At 41.5% G+C, this 24,276-nt stretch overlaps 1 protein-coding gene across 1 annotated transcript in view; it reads right to left on the bottom strand.

Moving 5' to 3' along the window:
• The window catches only part of sctr (secretin receptor), a 29,958-nt gene extending 11,970 nt beyond the window's left edge, over nucleotides 1–17,988 (bottom strand). The window contains exons 1-8 of the mRNA XM_060928818.1: nucleotides 17,690–17,988; nucleotides 10,503–10,611; nucleotides 9,157–9,252; nucleotides 8,411–8,517; nucleotides 3,475–3,584; nucleotides 3,248–3,380; nucleotides 2,918–3,071; nucleotides 1,749–1,809 (exon numbers count right to left, since the gene is read on the bottom strand). Of these exons, the coding sequence (XP_060784801.1) occupies nucleotides 1,749–1,809; nucleotides 2,918–3,071; nucleotides 3,248–3,380; nucleotides 3,475–3,584; nucleotides 8,411–8,517; nucleotides 9,157–9,252; nucleotides 10,503–10,611; nucleotides 17,690–17,749 (830 nt within the window). The 5' untranslated portion in view covers nucleotides 17,750–17,988. The remainder of the gene's footprint in view (nucleotides 1–1,748; nucleotides 1,810–2,917; nucleotides 3,072–3,247; nucleotides 3,381–3,474; nucleotides 3,585–8,410; nucleotides 8,518–9,156; nucleotides 9,253–10,502; nucleotides 10,612–17,689) is intronic.
• Between the last annotated feature and the right edge of the window lie 6,288 nt (nucleotides 17,989–24,276).

Raw genomic sequence — 24,276 nt, 5'->3', positions numbered from 1 at the left:
AACCACAAGTCGACCTGAGATACCATATAACTCCAAATAGTTTAATTCAAACGTGTGACGATTTAAACATGCAATTTCACAATGCTAGCCTAGCATAGCCCTGTGATGACCTGATGACTTGTCCCGGGTGTACCCCGCCTCTCACCCATAGTCGGCTGGGATAGGCTCCAGCTTGCCTGCGACCCTGTAAGACAGGATAAGCGGCTACAGATAATGGATGGATGGATGGATGGATGGATGGATGGATAGCCTAGCATAAGCTAGCCTCATAGCTCCCGTTCAAAGAAGCACACTTCAGACATCAAACTTGATTTGTTTGAATAACTTATTATGGGTTAAGGGGAAGACAGCATAAAATTCACTTTAAAAGTAAAAGATACAGACTTTCCGCTCTCTGGTTTCTCTAGAACATGACAAGCTGCTTTTTTATTAACTTTGAGACAAAAGAAAGTGAGGCTGGTGAGAAAATGATAGTTTATAGCTCCTATAACTTAACTGATAGCAGGAAATAATTTGTCTTACGGATGTTCCACAACATTAAACATAACAATGTTCACATTGAGAAAATGCTGTGGTATAAGAGAAATAAAACACTTTGCAACTTGCTGTTATTGGGAAATAATCAACTTCCAGGTGGTGACCTCACTTTACTAGATAGTAGGCTGCATCACATCAGCCTGTCGTTGATTATTTTCCACAGTAAGCAGACTTCAAACGAAATATATCTGCAGAGATCTAATAGGCTAAATCTGGCAATCAATGAAATTTCAGGATTATACAGTACAAACCTGGTCTGTAATGTATGATAGTGAACTATGTGACACTATATGTGTACGTATACATATATTGCATCTGCCGATCTTAGGGATCAGACAAATGCATACATGTCAACCTATACGGAATGTCCGTATTTTATACGGATTTGATTCAATAAACGTAGTATATGGGCGTACAAATAAAGTTATACGGATTCTTTAAAAAAAACTTCAATATTTATTTAGAGCTATAATCAATTCCCACGATGATAAAAGAGCGCATAACATTTACAAACGTACTGTACACCACAGAAAGCACAAACAGCCAGTAAAGAGTCTTATGAAATCGCGCATTATCTTGTGGTAGCGAGACTTCGTTCCACTTTTGATCATGCGCACACCGCATTGCGAGAATCCCGCCAACCGGGAAGTAACATTTTGTTTGAAATGCGTATTTCCACCTGAGCGACTTTCACTAGCGACTGAAAAGATTCTGAATGGGCACTCCGGCAAGATCAACACAGACACTTGCTGTGACATGCAGCCTAGTGAGGTATTGGTGCAGAGTGCTAAAAAAGCTGTCATGGAGTACAATTCAGAACATTAGAGTGACACTTTGTGTTTTTGTCAAACATTGGAGCTTTCTATTCATTCTGAAGGTTTATTGTTATTAATATTGAATAAAAAGTAACTGGGATATATCATTGTTAATTATCATTCAAATTTTAGGTAAATTATTTTAATTTGCATCTTATAAAGATTTTATAAGGGAAATACGGATTTTGGAGGTTGGTTATACAGGTTTGATTGACCAAAGGTTGACATGTATGCAAATGATGGCAGTGCATCTCTTAGGAGACTTAAAGTTCAGCTACTCGAGATTTCTATCAATGTTCAGAAACGGATTTTTGCCAAATGTACTCTAGCATGTGTGGAGATTTATGAAGAGCAAGACATTATACTGTATTGTTATTATGGTCTGTGTGTACACACCCCTCGTCCTCCTGCAGATATTTGGCGACACTCCACACGATGATGATGAGCATAGGGGTGCCTGAGTAAAAAGGAACAGAGGTAATGCTAAACTCAGCAATGCAAGCTTGAACTTTTACCATTCTATCATTCCCCAGTGTAATAAAAGATCACAGCAAAATGTTGATAGTAGGAATATGAGAAAGACAAACACTTTTGCTTGCCAAGAAATGTTTACATAGCTAGGCATACATAACTGTATATGTGTTTGAGAGATATTAATGTGTGTTTGAAGAAAAATGTGTTTGAGAATGTATGATTTTAAAATGCGTAATGTGAAACCCTGGAGTCCACTGTGGAATTACTGGCAGCCTTCTTGAAAATTAATAAAAATGAAAATACCACGTGCAATGAATTTTAATTTGAGCACAACCCTACCGCTGCTCCTTGTCGGGTTTGTTTTATTTTATTTATTTATTACAAGACCTAAAATATTTTCCTAGTTAGTGGATTTTTCCTTCAAATGACTTGATTCAGTGTTATAACATTAGGCACCCCTACAATTAACAGTTGCTGAAGACTCCCAATGAAACAATCACAGCATTAAGAATCTTATAACAATGTTTGAGATACTTGGACTGCCCTTTTCAATTCAAGGTCAATAATCTGGGTTTTTTTTATGTTAAAAATTGTCTAGTTTACCATGCATTGGTTAATGCCAGTGGGATTTGACATGCATGCAACTTCACAAATTTTTCTTGCGTTGGGTAGAAAACATGTGGCTAGCATTACTAGTTCAGTGCTCCAGGGTCTGTGGCTCGTTCCTGAGCTTGGGTTACTGTCTGAGTGGAGTTTTGCACGTTCTCACCATGTCCATGTGGGTTTCCTCTGGATTCTCCAGTTTCCTCCCAACCCCAAAAACATGTTAGGTGAATTAGCTACTCTAAATTGCCCCTAGATGTGAATGTGTATATGCATGACCTGCGATGGACTGCTGTCCTATTCAGTGTGTGTTCCTGCTTCATGCCTAGTGTTCTCAGGCTGGGTCTGGATCCAGTGTAACCCTGACCAGCGTAAAGCACTTACTGAAGATGAATGAATGAATTTTCATCCATTCTCTTGGAAAGAGTCAGTAATTGTGGTGTTAACTGTATGTTTTCTGTGAGTATGAGAGAGAGAGAGAGACGTACCCCAGCCAAAGCTGATGTACCAGTGCAGGCATTTTCTTGGGGAATGTAGGGACAGGTGGATGAGGCTGTGCAGGTAATGACCCTCCACCAGCAGCCAGCTATAGTTGGCAAGTATGCAATAGTTGGAGAAAATCAGTGCGACCTTACAGCCAAGCTGAAAGAAAATACAAAGTCATATTTTACACACAGAATAACACATTAATCAATGTAAACTAGCGACAGATTATTTTCAACTATAACTATTTGTGTACTGCTCGTGTATACGTACATATTTGCTGGATAAGACTGGTGTGTGTGTGTGTGTGTGTGTGTGTGTGTGTGTGTGTGTACCGGGTAAGATTCACAGTGGTAATAATCCTGTGAGTTGTGTAATGCTGCATCTCTGATGAAAATGAAAACAGCCCGCAAAATGAAGGACAGAAAGAGCTGCATGTGGATGAAATTCCGAGTGCAGTGGAGCTTTCTGAGAAAAGACAACATTCCAAAATGTGTTTATATTATTGACAGATTTAGTAGGTTTATAAAAAAGAAACATATACACACTTACAAGGCTGTACCTGAACACACACAGCAGCACAAATGCAATGGTGAGGGAGATCACTGAGATGCTGTATCCCAATGAGTACATGATCTTTACCCACATGAAGTACTCATGTGACACCAGCATCTACACACACACACACACACACACACATATGACTAAGCATGTAAAAAATTACAGGATTTTATACAGATCTATCAGTTTATGGATTCATTCAGAATAGTATTTTTTATGTACTTTTGCATCATTTAATCTCCATGCAACAGCTGTAGTAGTAAACAAAGCTTAAGCTTATCTTGGTAGCTGACTAAAGGAATACGTCCTCATTTTTCAACCAAAGCTTAATTATTATGCACGTTGTTCTGTTTTTACTTTTTATTTATTTAGCAATTTTAACTCTCTGGGATAGATAGGAGCTCTTAGTTAGAAGATCAAAAACAGCTTACATTACAACATTGTATTAAAGAGACAGCAATTCAGAAATATACTCAGAGCCATCACCATGTAATGCACCAGTATTTTACAATTTTCCTACAATCCACTGCTAACTGGTGAAGGTAGGCAGGAATTGGTGCTGTAGCTGTTTAAGCAAGATTATTATGCTTATGATGTATAAATATTCTAACTGAAAGAGTTTAAGTGAAATTCACATGAGAAGGCGTTTCCCAGAACTTGAACCTCAGCACATGAGAAGGTGGCCGGAAATAGACAAGTGGTTGATTAAACATGAGAAACATCTGCCACAGTAAAAACAACATGGATCACTTCACTACATGTACCATCACAGATGTAATGTAATGTAATGAACTTCAGTTCAAAGCCTTTGAAAGCTTCTTGGAACCATGACACCAACTACTGTTTTGGAATAATAAATAGCTGAAACTACCGAGACTTGTCCACAAAAATACCATGGGCACCACAATTAGAGTAAAGTGTTCCCTATGTTTATTCATTCCTGACAAGCTCCAGACAAACCAGGGCTTTATGACTAAGGCGAGTAAACAAAGAATTGCATTAGTCTAGACGTGATGACAAATGCATAGATGATTTTCTCTATATGATGAAAGGATAAGACATCATCACAATATTCACACCAGTGAACTGAAAACCCATTATCTCAAAATTCACTTTTAAGAAGAATGAGGGCAGTTTTTGAATTTGATCGAAAAGTCAGTTTGACTGATGAGATGTGTGGGGAATGTCTTAGCAATTTTTTTCCCCCACCCATTTAATCTTACCAAAAACCTTATGCAACTTTATCCATGTAGCTTAAAGGCCTACTCCTTACATTGGTTTATTATGTAAAATCATCACAATATGATTATGCATCATTGATGATGTGATTGTACTGTACTTTGAGCTAGATACATAAATTTAGCCTATGTTCTTCCAGCTATCTACTGGTAGCTAGAGAATTAGCAACTAGCTATCTCATTCACAGTTCATGTAACCTGAAGAGCTTTGCATATTACGTCATTAAAAAAAATGTTTTCCATGATGGCTACCTTTGCTGCATGCACTGTAAGATTTTGCCTAGTTAGCTAGCTGTCAGTACACTCTCAGAAAACAAAGTACATCATGGTACCTTTAGGGGTACAACGGCTTGTCACTGGAGCAGTACCCTCTAAAGTACTTATTTGTAACTTTTATATATTGATTTGGAACATATATGTACAGTGGTGCTTGAAAGTTTGTGAAACCTTTAGAATTTTCTATATTTCTGCATAAATATGACCTAAAACATCATCAGATTTTCACACAAGTCCTCAAAGTAGATAAAGAGAACCCAGTTAAACAAATGAGACAAAAATATTATACTTGGTCATTTATTTATTGAGGAAAATGATCCAATATTACATATCTGTGAGTGGCAAAAGTATGTGAACCTCTAGGATTAGCAGTTAATTTGAAGGTGAAATTAGAGTCAGGTGTTTTCAATCAACGGGATGACAATCAGGTGTGAGTGGGCACCCTGTTTTATTTAAAGAACAGGGATCTATCAAAGTCTGATCTTCACAACACATGTTTGTGGAAGTGTATCATGGCACGAACAAAGGAGATTTCTGAGGACCTCAGAAAAAGCGTTGTTGATGCTGATCAGGCTGGAAAAGGTTACAAAACCATCTCTAAAGAGTTTGGACTCCACCAACCCACAGTCAGACAGATTGTGTACAAATGGAGGAAATTCAAGACCATTGTTACCTTCCCCAGGAGTGGTCAACCAACAAAGATCACTCCAAGAGCAAGGCGTGTAATAGTCAGCGAGGTCACAAAGGACCCCAGGGTAACTTCTAAGCAACTGAAGGCCTCTCTCACATTAGCCAATGTTAATGTTCATGAGTCCACCATCAGGAGAACACTGAACAACAATGGTGTGCATGGCAGGGTTGCAAGGAGAAAGCCACTGCTCTCCAAAAAGAACATTGCTGCTCGTCTGCAGTTTGCTAAAGATCACGTGGACAAGCCAGAAGGCTATTGGAAAAATGTTTTGTGAACGGATGAGACCAAAATAGAACTTTTTGGTTTAAATGAGAAGCGTTATGTTTGGAGAAAGGAAAACACTGCATTCCAGCATAAGAACCATATCCCATCTGTGAAACATGGTGGTGGTAGTATCATGGTTTGGGCCTGTTTTGCTGCATCTGGGCCAGGACGGCTTGCCATCATTGATGGAACAATGAATTCTGAATTATACCAGCGAATTCTAAAGGAAAATGTCAGGACATCTGTCCATGAACTGAATCTCAAGAGAAGGTGGGTCATGCAGCAAGACAACAACCCTAAGCACACAAGTCGTTCTACCAAAGAATGGTTAAAGAAAAATGAAGTTAATGTTTTGGAATGGCCAAGTCAAAGTCCTGACTTTAATCCAATGGAAATGTTGTGGAAGGACCTGAAGCGAGTAGTTCATGTGAGGAAACCCACCAACATCCCAGAGTTGAAGCTGTTCTGTACGGAGGAACGGGCTAAAATTCCTCCAAGCCGGTGTGCAGGACTGATCAACAGTTACCAGAAACGTTTAGTTGCAGTTATTGCTGCACAAGGGGGTCACACCAGATACTGAAAGCAAAGGTTCACATACTTTTGCTACTCACAGATATGTAATATTGGATCATTTTCCTCAATAAATAAATGACCAAGTATACTATTTTTGTCTCGTTTGTTTATCTGGGTTCTCTTTATCTACTTTTAGGACTTGTGTGAAAATCTGATGATGTTTTAGGTCATATTTATGCAGAAATATAGAAAATTCTAAAGGGTTCACAAACTTTCAAGCACCACTGTACCTTTTTTTTGCCTTCAAAAGACCTTGAAGTCCAATAATGAGCCCTAGGAGGTACATTAGTGTAGAAAGGACCTTGGAGGACAGAAATGGACTCCTACTGTACCCCTATTTCTGATAGTGTACAGTAGCCTTTGATTTGTTGTAGTTTGTATTCATTCATTCATTCATTCATTCATGTCTGCCTCTTTGTGCATGCCTGTGTATGTACATAGTGCACAAGTTCTTGGGAATCACTCTGTGACGTTGGCATCCTCAGTAAATATTAAATTAAAAAAAAAAAGAAGTCAGCTGTTTGACACATGTAGAGTACTTGAAAGATAAAATGTATTGCATTTCCTCATGTTGTACATATCCATATATTCCAGGCCTACCTATATTAAAAATGCAGACACCAAATGTGTGATGTGTAATGCATCATCTACACATTCTGTGTGTGTGTGTGTGTGTGTGTGTGTGTGTGTGTGTGTGTGTGTGTGTGTGTGTGTGTGTGTGTATGGTGTCCCAAAATAATGTACTCACTCAATGCATTTATTGTAATTTAAAGAGTGAGTACATTTTTTGGGACACCCTCTGTGTGTGTGTGTGTGTGTGTGTGTGTGTGTGTGTTACTTCAGATACATATTTCCAAATTTAAAATTGTTTAACCCTTTGCTTTATAATCTTGATTCCAAAAAAGTTGGGACACCATACAAAACATAAATAAAGACAGAATCCAATGATTTGTAAATCCTTTTCAACCTATATTCAATTGAATACAATATAAATGTAAGATACTTAATGTTCAAACTGATCAACTTTATTGTTTTTGTTGTAAAGATATCCTTATATTGAATTTGATGAATGCAACATGTTTCAAAAAAGTTGGGACGTGGCATTTCTAACATTTGGAAAAATACAGTACAAATACAGTTAAAAGCAATTTCAGTTATTTAAGTTTTCTCGAAGATTTTGTGTTATCTGAGATCCGTACAGCTACATTGGCGACACACATCTGTAAGTCTGTCCCTCTGAAAAACTAGTCCTATACCTGAAAGGGTGATTCATAGAGATTTAGAGAGTGTTTTACATATACGTTTGACAAAAGAATTAATGAAAGTATCTTACAGAAATACTTGTTTCGCTTAATTTATTGATTGATGTTTTTCAAGGTTCTCTAGTTTCCTCCCACCTCCTGAAAATGCCAGCATGAAAATGATTAAATGGCTATTCTAAATTGGCCCTAGGTTTCTAGGTTTCTCTGTGTGTGTGTGTGTGTGTGTGTGTGTGTGTGTGTGTGTGTGTGTGTGTGTGTGTGTGTGTGCGCCTGTCCATGGTGCCCTGTAATGGACGGGCATCACATCCAGGGTGTTTTTCCACCTCACACCTGTTGTTCCTGTGATAGGCTCTAGATACACCATGATCCTGAGCAGGATATGGCGGTTACTGAAGATGTATGAATAAATGATGCTTACTGATGCAATTCTATAGATGCCCTTTGACTTTCATTATATGTAAGTTTCAAGTGAACAAATTTTGTGTTCTGCGTCCAGAAAAAATATGTTGAATTTCTTGCCTGTAGTAATCAAACCTAGTATGCCACACATACAGTAGATAGAGATTAGGTTGAAAAATGCGTGAGTATTCCTTTAAACTACTATGTTTATGTGTAAGATTGTGTTAACCATACCATGTCAGATGGAGGGTGCAGAATGCCATTCAGTGATCCGCAAGCCAGCATGTATGGTGGGAACGGATCGGACCACCCAGTCTCTGTACAGTTTCTCCTTACATTTCCTATTCATATGGATAAATACATACTATATATGTATACAGTACCAGTCAAACGCTTGAACACACATACTCATTCATATGTTTTTCTGTATTTTGACTATTTTCTACATTGTAGAACAATACTAAAGACATCAAAACTATGAAATAACATATGGAACATATATGGAATTATGTACTAAGAGAAAAGTGTTTAAAAAGAAAACAATATATATGTTTCATATTTTAGATTCTTCACAGCATCCACCGTTTACCTTGATGATGCTTTGTACACTACTGTCATTATCTTAACCAGCTTCATGAGGTAGTCACCTGGAATGCTTTTCAATTAACAGGTGCCTCGTCAAAAGTTAATTAGTGCAATTTCTTGCCGCCTTAATGCATTTGAGATCAAACAGTAAATAATTAATAATAATACAGTAATTAGACCTGTTCGGCAACTGTAATAATCTATATTGTGTCAAGAACTGCTCGACTAAGTAAAGAGAAATAATAGTCCATCATTAGTTTAACGCATGAAGTCTCTTTAAATTAATAAAAATAAAGAACAACCATTGAATTAGAAGATGTGTCCGAACTTTATTTGGTATTGTATAATAACATGGCTGTGCTGAAAGACTGGCTCAGAACCACTACCAAACCAACCTTTGACCCTGAGGAATGTGGGGCACTGTTGAGAGATCACATCTCCAACCTCTGCACGAGGCCAGCATTTTACATCATCCCATAATGCACCACAGCCTGCAGGGGTTATAAAACGGGAAGCATTAACATGAACATTATGTACAGAAAGTGTTTCCCATTAGGCAGATGAGCTTTGCTTCTCTTTGACCTCTAAGTTCATAGGTTAATGATGAGAAATAAACATAATGTTTTTGTTCATAATGATGAGAAATAAACAAAATGGTTTTGCCCATAATCTTGACAGGAAATATGATATCTCTACATCAGCCAAAAATATCTTAGAACTGACTCTCCAAAACTTCTCTGCAACTCTTCTGTTCACTTTAATATTTAGCCCTAAACATGTACATCTTGTACAATAATGCGATAATAGATAATGCGATCTAAATGGTCTCCTCATTTGTAGTAGCTGTAATTGAGTAAGCCAGTCAGGAGACACAATCAGTTAGAAGAAATCAGGAACTGCGTGCACACACACACACACACACACACAGTATCATTCACATGGTGATGAATGTTTTCCTTTTAAGATAGCAGACATTAAGGATTCAGCCTTTCTCTCTGGTGCTATAATGTCTTGGTCTTCTGATGAACGGCAGGAAAACATAGGTGGCTTGTTACTGTAAGTGTGTTTCACACAGGTTGAAACAAATGTGGATCTCGCTGTCTTAGATGACGTACGTGATGATTGAGTACACTAAAGAGAGAGCCCTGTATTACATTTTAGTGTTATTTTAATGTCAGTGTCCTGATAGATTGGTATTTATGGTGTGTGTGCAAGCTGCAAGCCTGGTGTTAGTGACAGCCCTAGTAAGCAATCATACAGGTCAAAAATCAGTCCATGTTGAACTTCACATTATACAGACCATAGTCTAAAAATATCTACATGGCCACGTTAGGTAACAGTGAAAAAAAAACCTGCACTAACACAAAGTAAATATCCTTGATGACGGAAGTAAGCAACTCAGTGACATTGTTGGGGTTGTGTATGGGAACTGGTTGAGGCGGATGAGGCTACATGTATAATGTGATAACAAGCAACACTGCATCATGGTAGTTATTCATCATATTCAACATCATACCAGTTTACATATTCCAAAGATAAACCCAGAATGTCATGTTTGTCCACTAACACGTCCACCAATACAGATCATCATGGGTATGAAAATGTGGTGTGGATGATAATATGCATAACACTGATAATTTAACCATCCTCGGAACCAAATATTTTGGTTGCTTTTAGGAGCGATTAAACAGTGGAAAAAGGAGAGGGTGTGCACGTGTGTGTATGAGTGGATATGAATCACCTGTGGAGTTAATGTATGTAATGTTATCTTGGTGGATGATGTTATTGCAGTTCTCCTCCTCCTGAAGCCACAGATACTCTGGATCACATTCTAAAGGAATGGATTTTACCTACACACACACAAACACTCATTGACCACTATAATCTCAGTTAGCATGACTTTTTAAATAAACTAATTCCAGACTGTAATACAGTGGTGCTTGAAAGTTTGTGAACCCTTTAGAATTTTCTATATTTCTGCATAAATATGATCTAAAGCATCATCAGATTTTAACACAAGTCCTATAAGTAGACAAACGGAACCCAGTTAAACAAATGAGACAAAAATATTATACATGGTCATTTATTTATTGAGGAAAATGATCCAATATTACATATCTGTGAGTAGCAAAAGTATGTGAACCTTTGCTTTCAGTATCTGGTGTGACCCCCTTGTGCAGCAATAACTTCAACTAAACGTTTCCGGTAACTGTTGATCAGTCCTGCACACTGGCTTGGAGGAATTTTAGCCCATTCCTCTGTACAGAACAGCTTCAGCTCTGGGATGCTGGTGGGTTTCCTCACATGAACTGCTTGCTTCAGGTCCTTCCACAGCATTTCGATTGGATTAAGGTCAGGACTTTGACGTGGCCACTCCAAAACATTAACTTTATTCTTCTTTAACCATTCTTTGGGAGAACGACTTGTGTGCTTAGGGTCATTGTCTTGCTGCATGACCCACCTTCTCTTGAGATTCAGTTCATGGACAGATGTCCTGACATTTTCCTTTACAATTCACTGGTATAATTCAGAATTCATTGTTCCATCAATGATGGCAAGCCGTCCTGGCCCAGATGCAGCAAAACAGGCCCAAACCATGATACTACCACTACTATGTTTCACAGATGGGATAAGGTTCTTATGCTGGAATGCAGTGTTTTCCTTTCTCCAAACATAATGCTTCTCATTTAAACCAAAAAGTTCTATTTTGATTTCATCCGTCCACAAAACATTTTTCCAACAGCCTTCTGGCTTGTCCACGTGATCTTTAGCAAACTGCAGATGAGCAGCAATGTTGTTTTTGGAGAGCAGTAGCTTTCTCCTTGCAACCCTGCCATGCACACCATTGTTGTTCAGTGTTCTCCTGATGGCGGACTCATGAACATTAACATTAGCCAATGTGAGACAGGCCTTCAGTTGCTTAGAAGTTACCCTGGGGTCCTTTGTGACCTCGTCGACTATTACACGCCTTGCTCTTGGAGTGATCTTTGTTGGTCGACCACTCCTGGGGAGGGTAACAATGGTCTTGAATTTCCTTCATTTGTACACGATCTGTCTGACTGTGGATTGGTGGAGTCCAAACTCTTTAGAGAAGGTTTTGTAACCTTTTCCAACCTGATGAGCCTCAACAGCGCTTTTTCTGAGGTCCTCAGAAATCTCCTTTGTTCGTGCCATGATACACTTCCACAAACATGTTGTGAAGATCAGCCTTTGATAGATCCCTGTTCTTTAAATAAAACAGGGTGCCCGCTCACACCTGATTGTCATCCCATTGATTGAAAACACCTGACTTGAATGTCACCTTCAAAATAACTGCTAATCCTAGAGGTTCACATACTTTTGCCACTCACAGATATGTAATATTGGATCATTTTCCTCAATAAATACAGTAAATGACCAAGTATAATATTTTTGTCTCATTTGTTTAACTGGGTTCTCTTTATCTACTTTTAGGACTTGTGTGAAAATCTGATGATGGTTTAGGTCATATTTATGCAGAAATATAGAAAATTCTAACGGGTTCACAAACTTTCAAGCACCACTGTATATTATAATATTTTTTGTACATGTTTTCTTGTGGCTGTCTTCTTATGTGGCAAATAATTTAGATGCCACCATGGTACATATACTAAAGGGCTAATCTTAATTGCAGTCATTGATTTTCCAAAATCAAATACAAATTAAGCCACGAACTACCACGAAGGGAAAAAAAATCACAAACTATTCAACAAAAACAACAGAAATATATAGCAGTACTCTATATAGCAGATATAAGAATGAACTAAACTATCTCAATCAGAAAGAAATGCGATGTTGAAATTAAACACTGAACAATACTATTAAAAGTTCACAAAAACACAAACAAAAAAAAAAACACACACACCCCAAAACAAAAAATTAAATACAAGTAGTGAAAGAGTAAATTCATTACAAAAGTACAAAATCATACTTCATAATCAGAAAACCAATACAAGATGTTTAAGGAAAGTTAGGCTTTATAGATGTTGCTTCATTATCACAAGTAACAAAACAGCTGTGTATGGTAGGATATTAGGAGCGAAACAGTAGTCTTTTGATTCTTTTGATGCTCTTATCCAGCTTATCCAACTCTTATCCAATCTCCTCTATCTTATCCAACTCTTGTGTTCTGTTTGGCTCAGAAATTACCTGTTATATATCTCATCTCATTATCTCTAGCCGCTTTATCCTTCTACAGGGTCGCAGGCAAGCTGGAGCCTATCCCAGCTGACTACGGGCAAAAGGCGGGGTACACCCTGGACAAGTCGCCAGGTCATCACAGGGCTGACACATAGACACAGACAACCATTCACACTCACACCTACGCTCAATTTAGAGTCACCAGTTAACCTAACCTGCATGTCTTTGGACTGTGGGGGAAACCGGAGCACCCGGAGGAAACCCACGCGGACAACATGCAAACTCCACACAGAAAGGCCCTCGCCGGCCCCGGGGCTCGAACCCAGGACCTTCTTGCTGTGAGGCGACAGCGCTAACCACTACACCACCGTGCCGCCCCTGTTATATATATATACACAGTGGGGCAAAAAAGTATTTAGTCAGTCACCAATTGTGCAAGTTCTCCCACTTAAAAAGATGAGAGAGCCCTGTAATTTTCATCATAGGTACACTTCAACTATGAGAGACAGAATGGGAGGAAAGAATCCAGAAAATCACATTGTAGGATTTTTAAAGAATTTATTTGCAAATTATGGTGGAAAATAAGTATTTGGTCAATAACAAAAGTTCATCTCAATACTTTGTTATATACCCTTTGTTGGCAATGACAGAGGTCAAACGTTTTCTGTAAGTCTTCACAAGGTTTTCACACACTGTTGCTGGTATTTTGGCCCATTCCTCCATGCAGATCTCCTCTAGAGCAGTGATGTTTTTTTTTTTTTTTTTTAAAGATATTTTTTTGGGCTTTTTGCAGGAAAGTGTAGAGACAGTAAATGAGCGGGAGAGAGAGAGACGGGAAGGGATCGGGAAATGACCTCGGGCCAGAATCGAACCCGGGTCGCCCGCATTCATGGTATAGCGCCTTAACCACCTGAGCCACGACGCCCCCGAGCAGTGATGTTTTGGGGCTGTCGCTGGGCAACACGGACTTTCAACTCCCTCCAAAGATTTTCTATGGGGTTGAGATCTGGAGACTGGCTAGGCCACTCCAGGACCTTGAAATGCTTCTTACGAAGCCACTCCTTCGTTGCCCGGGCGGTGTGTTTGGGATCATTGTCATGCTGAAAGACCCAGCCACGTTTCATCTTCAGCGCCCCTGCTGATGGAAGGTTTTCACTCAAAATCTCACGATACATGGCCCCATTCATTCTTTCCTTTACACGGATCAGTCGTCCTGGTCCCTTGGCAGAAAAACAGCCCCAAAGCATGATGTTTCCACCCCCATGCTTCATAGTAGATATGGTGTTCTTTGGATGCAACTCAGCATTCTTTCTCCTCCAAACACGACAAGTTGAGTTTTTACCAAAAAGTTCTATTTTGGTTTCATATGACATTCTCCCAATCCTCTTCTGGATCATCCAAATGCTCTCTAGCAAACTTTAGACAGGCCTGGACATGTACTGGCTTAAGCAGGGGGACACGTCTGGCACTGCAGGATTTGAGTCCCTGGCGGCGTAGTGTGTTACTGATGGTAGCCTTTGTTACTTTGGTCCCAGCTCTCTGTAGGTCATTCACTCGGTCCCCCCGTGTGGTTCTGGGATTTTTGCTCACCGTTCTTGTGATCATTTTGACCCCATGGGGTGAGATCTTGCGTGGAGCCCCAGATCGAGGGAGATTATCAGTGGTCTTGCATGTTTTCCATTTTCTAATAATTGCTCCCACAGTTGATTTCTTCACACCAAGCTGCTTACCTATTGCAGATTCAGTCTTCCCAGCCTGGTTCAGGTCTACAATTTTGTTTCTGGTGTCCTTTGACAGCTCTTTGGTCTTGGCCATAGTGCAGGTTGGAGTGTGACTGTTTGAGGTTGTTGACAGGTGTCTTTTATACTGATAACGAGTTCAAACAGGTGCCATTAATACAGGTAACGAGTGGAGGACAGAGGAGCCTCTTAAAGAAGTAGTTACAGGTCTGTGAGAGCCAGAAATCTTGCTTGTTTGTATGTGACCAAATACTTATTTTACCGAGGAATTTACCAATTAATTCATTAAAAATCCTACAATGTGATTTCCTGGATTCTTTCCCCCCATTCTGTCTCTCATAGTTGAAGTGTACCTATGATGAAAATTACAGGCCTCTCTCATCTTTTTAAGTGGGAGAACTTGCACAGTTGGTGGCTGACTAAATACTTTTTTGCCCCACTGTATATATATATATATTTTTTTTTTTTAACCTTAAAGTCGAAGAATAATGACAATAATAACATGTACATTAACCAGGGTCTGAACCTGGTCAAGCTGTGAATAAGACTTCACAAAATAAACATAGGGGAGAGTGGGGAGACTTAGGACACGTTTTCAGCTTCTGTAGATTGCGTGAAATTGTTTGCAGGTAGCGTCACATTCATATTGCATTAGAAAGGATTTACGATACTCTCTACCACAACATTAGTTTCTCAGCTTGTCACATATACTGACCTTCAGGCTTCACTTTTTCTGTCTTTTTTTTTTTTTTGCAGGGAGACATGAAACAAAAATAAGATACCGAGGCCTACATGTTTAATTTTTATTTATTATCAAAACATGTAACGTATGAACTGTATGAACACACAATGCTGGTACAGTACAGCGATAGAAAAATGTCAGTTTACTCAAAACCTGACTAGGAATGAAATAAACTTAATCCTCATGCAGGTACACGCCCATATTTTTTAAAAACTATTTTATATTTGTAAACCACAAGAAAAAGCCTGTAACATGAACTGTCCCAACTCTCCTCATCTGGCCATTTTGAAAATAAAAATCCTTAAATATTTTCCCCCAGAATTTAAGTTTAATAAATAATACTATACTCTCGCGGTTACCAGAGGACTAGCCCCTCACTGGTGGGCTGTGAAGTAGAAAATACAAGTTTTGGTTGACAAAAATATTGAACTGAACAAATCTTACTGTAAAGGAAGTAGGTTACTCTAAGAGACATCATCTAACTTCTGATGTAATCTAAAACCTCCCATCCATCCATTATCTGTAGCCGCTTATCCTGCTCTACAGGGTCGCAGGCTAGCTGGAGCCTATCCCAGCTGACTATGGGCAAGAGGCAGGGTACACCCTGGACAAATCACCAGGTTATCGCAGGGCTAACACATAGAGATAAACAATCATTCACACCTACGGTCAATTTAGAGCCATAATTAACCTAACCTTTGGACCCACATGGACAGAACATGCAAACTCCACACCGCCGGCCACTGGGCTCGAACCCAGGACCTTCTTGCTGTAAGGCGACAAGTGCTAACCACTACACCACCGTGCCACCTAATCTAAAGCCTGATTGGTTGAAATGAATTTATGGGAATACAAACTGTCCCAGGTCCCCCTGTCGCAGATCTCCCCGCTCTCCCCTACTGTTTTAAAGCATTAGACACTTGAAGCAGACAGATGAATTAGCCAAATTAAAGCATGTAAACTTCATCTCATTATCTCTAGCTGCTTTATCCTGTTCTACAGGGTCGCAGGCAAGCTGGAGCCTATCCCAGCTGACTACGGGCGAAAGGTGGGGTACACCCTGGACAAGTCGCCAGGTCATCACAGGGCTGACACATAGACACAGACAACCATTCACACTCACATTCACACCTACGGTTAATTTAGAGTCACCAGTTAACCTAACCTGCATGTCTTTGGACTGTGGGGGAAACCGGAGCACCCGGAGGAAACCCACGCCGACAACATGCAAACTCCACACAGAAAGGCCCTCGCCGGCCACGGGGCTCGAACCCAGACCTTCTTGCTGTGAGGCGACAGCGCTAACCACTACACCACCGTGCCGCTGTTCTGAAATTTCTTCCTACCTATAATTTCTTCCTACCCGTAGCGGAAATTTATAGCTGTATCTGATATTTTGTCCTACCTTGTGAAAATATCCTACCAGCACATATATCTTCTTCCCTCTGTGTTCAGGGTGGTAGCAAATTATTATAGACATCAAACCCCTATAAATATCTGCTTCCCTCCATGTTTTAGGTGGTAGCACATTATTATAGATATCAAATCCCCATAAATATCTGCTTCCTCTGTGTTCAGGGTGGTAGCAAATTATTATAGACATATAACCCCTATAAATATCTGCATATTTATGGGGATTTGATATCTATAATAATGTGCTACCACCTAAAAGATGGAGGGAAGCAGATATTTATAGGGGTTATATGTCTATAATAATTTGCTACCACCCTGAACACAGAGGAAGCAGATATTTATGGGGAGTTGATATCTATAATAATGTGCTACCACCTAAAACATGGAGGGAAGCAGATATTTATAGGGGTTTGATGTCTATAATAATTTGCTACCACCCTGAACACAGAGGGAAGAAGATATATGTGCTGGTAGGATATTTTCACAAGGTAGGACAAAATATCAGATACAGCTATAAATTTCCGCTACGGGTAGGAAGAAATTATAGGTAGGAAGAAATTTCAGAACACCGCCTAATCTAAAGCCTGATTGGTTAAAATGAATTTATGGGAATACAAACTGCCCCAGGTCTCCCTGTCGCAGGTCTCTCCGCTCTCCCCTACTGTTTTAAAGCATTAGACACTTGATGAATTAGCCGAATTACAGCATGTAAACTTGAGCTTGCTAATAAAAAAAGGCTGACTTTACTCATTTATTGCAATATTTGGCACCATGAAATGAGAACTGATTTTTTTTGTGTGTAATTAAACTTTACAAAACATATTTTAGTCAATAAACTCAATGTTGAACAAAAAAGCACTTGAATAAATGACTCACATGGGTAGTGAAAGTGAGGAGAGCTGCTACTGCAGCTTTGTGGACCTCTGAAAGCTTCATTGTGCGGCAGCTGGAGCGACGCTCTCTCCTCTACCTGCTGGACAGATGTTCACCTCCCCTGTGAACAGCACGCATCTCTTCTCAAAACCCCATCCGGACTCTTCTAGGCTTGTAACCGACATGTCCGTGTGTGATGAACATCAGTCCGCATCCGAACAAATCACAGCTTTACATTTAAAGAATATAACTCGATTGTGGTAAAGTTGACAATTCAACTACCCCTTTAAACCGTGCAACATGAAGCGTGATCGCATCCCTCGACCCCAAGTCCTGTTTGACTGATTGGAGGATCGTGTTACATAGACAGCGTCATGTGAACATCATGTCTCTTCCCATATCTACCTTTCTGAGCCATCCCCCTTCCCTAAACAGAAAAAAAATTAGTTCTTCACGGTGATTCATATTAGTTTCCGACTTCCCCAAACATCCTTCATCATTTATGTAACCTTGTAAAAACCAGATAAGCGATCATCCTAAATAAATCTATTATTGCCTATTACCTTGTGTACTGTTGTGAGGCAGCACAAAAGTAATGATTTTCACTTTGAATTAAATTATCCTCTCTGGGTCTCTGGTCTCTACAGTTCTCTTGTGGAAATTGGGATTTCTTTGTAGGTAGGACAGTGTTTGCATTTTACCCTCAGACATATGAAGAATGAACATGAAGAGAAAATTTAGTGTGTTACATTTACCAGATGTAACATCCATCCATTATCTCTAGCCGCTTATCCTGTCCAACAGGGTCGCAGGCAAGCTGGAACCTATCCCAGCTGACTATGGGCAAACGGCGGGGTACACCCTGGACAAGTCACCAGGTCATTGCAGGGCTGACACACAGACACAGACAACCATTCACACCTACAGTCAATTTAGAGCCAACAGTTAGCCTAACCTGCATGTCTTTGGACTGTGGGGGAAACCGGAGCACCCGGAGGAAACCCACGCGGACACGGGGAGAACATGCAAACTCCACACAGAAAGGCCCTCATCGGCCGCTGAGCTCGAACCCAGGACCTTCTTGCCGGGAGGCGACAGTGCTAACCACTACACCACCGTGCCGCCCTCAGATGTAACATTCAGAGTACATGGCAAAAGAATTCACCTTGATGACATGCCAGGCCATTGAAGGGTATCATCCACATGCACATTCACAAAGAGAAATTTTACCATAGTCAGTTTGCTTTTCAACTACGTATTAGGAGTAGGTGAAAGAGAGAAAGACGAGCTGGTCTATCAGACAAATCTGTTTATTCATAACCCATTGGACGTAATTCTGGTTCTGTCGTGAACCTCTGTATAGCTATAGGTTGGTTGCATCTGATGTCACATCAGCCTCGTTAGATATTGCAAGACATGAAGTGGTGGTCAGCTGAGCTCACTGCTGACAAAGTGTTATTATCACTGGGGCACCTTGCTAGTTATTAAAAATGCCCTACACTTGCATTGTTTTGCACTGGTCAAATCAAACAAACTGTGAAACTAATAAAAGTTTCTTCCAGTTTCCCCATGAAGTGATAAAGTGTGAAAGAGCAAAGGATTTTACCAAAAGATGACAAGAAAGGTGGCTCTTGAACCTTTTTCTGCAATGGAAGGGAGCTGAGTTGAAGAACACTTGAGTTTGCAGTGATCACTTTGTGAAAGGTTTGTAAAGTCTGCTGATTTATTTTGTTTGGGTTGGTTCACAAATCACGTTTATTGGCATTTTCCGTTATTTCATGCTGTTTTGAAGTTCAGGAGACGCTTAAGTCCTCAGATGTGTTTTTATTTGCTGTTTGATCGTGTTTGCCATATTGTAAATTAACACATATGTTTTCATTTTATTTATCAGGATGTCCTAGCAGTCTTTACAAGGACAGTGATGTAGATTGGGCTCTGACACTCAACTAGATAGATAAGATAATCGAGATGATCCACATAAACACAAAAGCAGAGCTCACAAGTAAACAGCACGAAACTACTTACCCGGCCATGCAGTTACAGTGAGCCGTGATAACTTCTCCGTCCTGTTTCACCAATACCCAGGTCTTTAAAGGGGTTTCTGTGGATTTTTGTGAATGATTTAGCTGGAAGAGAAGAGCAGGGAGGATTGAGACTCGAGCGGCTGTGGTTTGTTTACACCTGATACTAAAACCTGTAACATCCTAGCAATCATCACAAAGACGTACAAAAAGCTAAAAAATTCCTACTTACACGGGCATACACAATACAGGATTTATCTTGCAGTGTCCTGATCCCCAGATCTTTAACCCAGCCACATACAGCATAAAAGGTTGTACTCCTCCATGCTCTTCCAGGTTTCCATCCGTTTGTCCTATAGAATGATGTCTGCAGTACCAGGTAGTTTGAGATGTCGGGGAACTCAATGGATGGATACTTTTCCAACTCATAGGAAAAATCCTTCTTTGATAACATGTAAGGATATATCCCATTGCAAAGAGCAACTTTCTGAAGGTACCTTGACTGTGCATTGGCCTCTAAACTGCGAAAATAGTCAGAGACAGTTTCACTAACTCTTTGCATAACAGCAGCCAAATCGATTTGCCTGACCACCACTTCATTCACCGGAAGTAAACTCGCAAGCAAAGGTTACGTGACTGAATACAACCTATTGCAGCTTCTGTTTGGAATGAGGATAATGAGTGACTCTAATTTGTGATAGTCACCCACATTCTTTCCGACATCTCTGTTCTAGGCTCACAGCTCCAGGATGAGCTCGGTTTACTGTTTGTCTTCACAGGTTTCTTCTGGGTTCTCTGGTCCCCCTCCAAAAAACCCAAACAAACAAACATGCTGGTATGGATTGGTTACTCTGACTTGCCCATATTTGTGTGTGTGTGTGTGTATGGGTGTGCACAGTGCCTTGTGATACACTGGTGTCCCATCCAGGGTGTATTCCCACCTTGCGCCCTCTCTGGATACACTCTGAATTGTCTGCAACCTGGACCAAGGGCATTTACTTTTACCAATCAATAAAACTTGTTTGTAATTGTGAGCAGACTGCATTCTGGTCATCCACACTGTTCACAACAGCTTCCAAATACTTGGTTTAGAGGTTCTATAGTAGTACAATGGTACCATATAATCATTTTTACTCATGGTATCTATTCTCCTGCAAAAGAAGTTCTCTTTCATTTATCGTTGTCTCTCAGTCTGTAAACAGTAGTGAGAGTAACAGATGAAGATTTTTGCTGTTCAGACCCCTCCCCAGTAGCCAACACAAGTACAAGAAGCTGATTGCATAAGTATTATGTATTAGGAGTAGGTGAAAGAGAGAAAGGTGAGGTGATCTATCAGACAAATCTGTTTACTCATAACCCATCTGACGCAATTCCGGTTCTGTCACGGAGCTCTGTATAGCTACTGCAGCTTTTGTTTGGAATGAGGACAGGAGAGTGATATAGGATCTGTGTGTGTCTCAACCTCATCTTTACTGATATAGTAGAGCAACTGTGTAAGGGTTACCTCAACATGTATCTCTGTGATTGATAAGTTCCTGTTTTATGAACCTGATAACAGTAATTTTTCAACAGAGAAGTGTAAGTGTGAGAGAGAGAGAGCTGAGGAAAGGACCAGTCCAGGTCTCCAGGTCTTGATATCACTAATCACCAGGGAAAAGTCATATCTCTCTCTCTCTCTCTCTCTCTCTCTCTCTCTCTCTCAGGCACTCCCTAATGGAAGGCTGCCTGTGTACACTAAAGCCAACACTATTTACATTTGAAACAACCATTACACACCTTCCATGTGCCCAAACTGGTTAGTGCCATCATCTAATAGTGCCAATTTTCAGAAAATTTATCAGAGAGTGAGGAAACATTGACAGATTTAAATTATTCAGTGTTATAACGACACCACTCATGATGGAACATCTGTTCTTCACTAACAACAACCAAAAGGAAATCAGTCTCAGAACTGTTTTAGGAGACATGCATTGAACAAAATCCACACACTATGCAATAAAATGAGCACAAAATGTCAAACGATATGATGTAAGTGGCTGAGTAAATGCTTTTATCATTTTCATCTCATATCATCTCATATTATATTAATGTAATGTAATATCAGGGAAAGACAGCAACATTGAATGTTGTTGGTGTTAGAGTGTTCTTTGGCAAAGTCCTGCATCAGTGCAGATTCTGTAGTGGGATCTATGGCCCATGTGATGATTAGCTATGACGCAACAACCATAAATAAACCCCTCCTAGAACTGCCACCTTATTGTGGTGGAGGGGTTTGTGTGCTTGAATGATCCTAGGAGCTACGTTGTCGGGGGCATTACGCCCCTGTTAGGGTCTCCCAAGGCAGACAGGTCCTAGGTGACAGGCCAGACCAAGAGCAGTTCACCAAAACCCTTATGGATAAAAGACCAAGGACCGTGACATCGCCCTGTATGGCGCAGCCGGGGCCCCACCCTGGAGCCAGGCCCGGGGTTGGGGCTCGTATGTGAGCACTTGGTGGCCGGGCCTTTGCCCACAGGGCCCGGCCGGGCTCAGCCCGAAGCGGTGACATGGGCCCGACCTCCTGTGGGTTCACCACCCACAGAGGTAGCCGTAGGGGGCCAGTGCAGTGTGGATTGGGCGGCAGTCGAAGGCAGGGGCCTCAACAACCTGATCCCCGAACACAGCGGCTAACTGTTGGGACATGGAATGTCACTTCGCTGGGGGCGAAAGAGCCTGAGCTTGTGTGAGAGGTTGAGCTGTACCGGCTAGAGATAGTCGAGCTCACCTCCACGCACAGCTTGGGCTCCGGAACCCAGCTCCTCGAGAGGGGCTGGACTCTTCACTTTTCTGGAGTTGCGCATGGTGAGTGGCGGCGGGCTGGTGTGGGCTTGCTTATAGCTCCCCAGCTCAGCTGCCATGTGCTGGAGTTTACCCCGGTGAACGAGAGGGTCGCCTCTCTGCGCCTTCAGGTCAGGGAGAAGGTTCTTGCTGTTGTTTGTGCCTACGGGCCGAATAGCAGTATAGAGTATCCGGCCTTCTTGGAGTCCTTGGGAGAGGTACTGAGAGGTGCTCAGACTGGGGACTCCATTGTTCTACTGGGGGACTTCAACGCTCATGTGGGTGATGACAGTGATACCTGGAGGGGTGTGATTGGGAGGAACGGCCTCCCCGATCTGAACCCAAGTGGTGTTTTGTTATTGGACTTCTGTGCTAGTCACGGTTTGTCCATAACGAATACCATGTTCGAGCATAGGGGTGTCCATAAGTGCACGTGGCACCAGGACACCTTAGGTCGGAGGTCGATGATCGACTTTGTTGTCGTTTCATCTGATCTCCAGCCCTATATCTTGGACACTCGGGTGAAGAGAGGGGCTGAGCTGTCAACTGATCACCACCTGGTGGTGAGTTGGATCCGCTGGCGGAGGAGGAAGCCGGACAGATCTGGCAGGCCCCAACGTATGGTGAGGGTCTGCTGGGAACATCTGGCTGAGCACTCTGTCGGGGAGGTCTTTAACTCCCACCTCCGGGAGAGCTTCTCCCAGCTTCTGAGAGAGGCGGGGGACATTGAGTCTGAGTGGACCATGTTCTCTACCTCCATTGTAGACGCGGCTGTTCGGAGCTGTAGCCACAAGGTCTCCAGTGCCTGTCGTGGCGGCGTGGCGGAACCTGGTGATGGACACCGGAAGTAAGGGATGCCGTCAAGCTGAAGAAGGAGTCCTATCGGGCCATGTTGGCCTCCAGGACTCCTGAGGCAGCTGACGGGTATCGGCAGGCCAGGCGTGCCACAGCTTGGGCAGTTGCGGAGGCAAAAACTCGGAACTGGGAGAAGTTTGGTGAAGCCATGGAGGAGGACTATCGGTTGGCCTCGAAGAAATTCTGGCAAGCCGTCCGGCGCCTCAGGAGGGGGAAGCAGTACTCTGCCAACACTGTTTACAGTGCAGGTGGGGAGCTGTTGACCTCGACTGGGGACATTGTTGGGCGGTGGAAGGAATACTTTGAGGTTCTTCTCAATCCCACCGTCATGTCTTCCATTGAGGAAGTGGAGGCTGATGACTCAGAGATGGACTCGTCCATTACCCAAGCCAAAGTCACTGAGGTGGTTTGCAAGCTCCTCGGTGGCAAGGCACCGGGGGTGGATGAGATCCGCCCTGAGTATCTCAAGTCTCTAGATGTTGAGGGGCTGTCTTGGCTGACACGCCTCTGCAACATCGCGTGGCAGTTGGGGACAGTGCCTCTGGAGTGGCAGACTGGGGTGGTGGTCCCTCTTTTTAAGAAAGGGGACCGGAGAGCGTGCTCCAATTATAGGGGAATCACACTTCTAAGCCTCCCCAGGAAGGTTTACTCCAGGGTACTGGAGAGGAGAATTCAGCCAATAGTTGATCCTTGGATCCAGGAAGAACAATGCGGTTTTCATCCTGGTCGTGGAACACTGGACCAGCTTTATACCCTTCATAGGGTGCTCGAGGGTTCATGGGAGTTTGCCCAACCAGTCCACATGTGCTTTGTGGATCTGGAGAAGGCATTCGACCGTGTCCCTTGTGGTATTCTGTGGGGGGTGCTTCGGGAGTATGGGGTTCGGGGCTCTTTGCT

The sequence above is a fragment of the Neoarius graeffei genome, chromosome 9 (genome assembly GCF_027579695.1).
Source record: "Neoarius graeffei isolate fNeoGra1 chromosome 9, fNeoGra1.pri, whole genome shotgun sequence".
Classification (NCBI taxonomy): domain Eukaryota; kingdom Metazoa; phylum Chordata; class Actinopteri; order Siluriformes; family Ariidae; genus Neoarius; species Neoarius graeffei.
The sequence above is the reverse complement of the archived record's forward strand: the minus strand, read 5'-3'. Positions and strand labels throughout refer to the sequence as shown.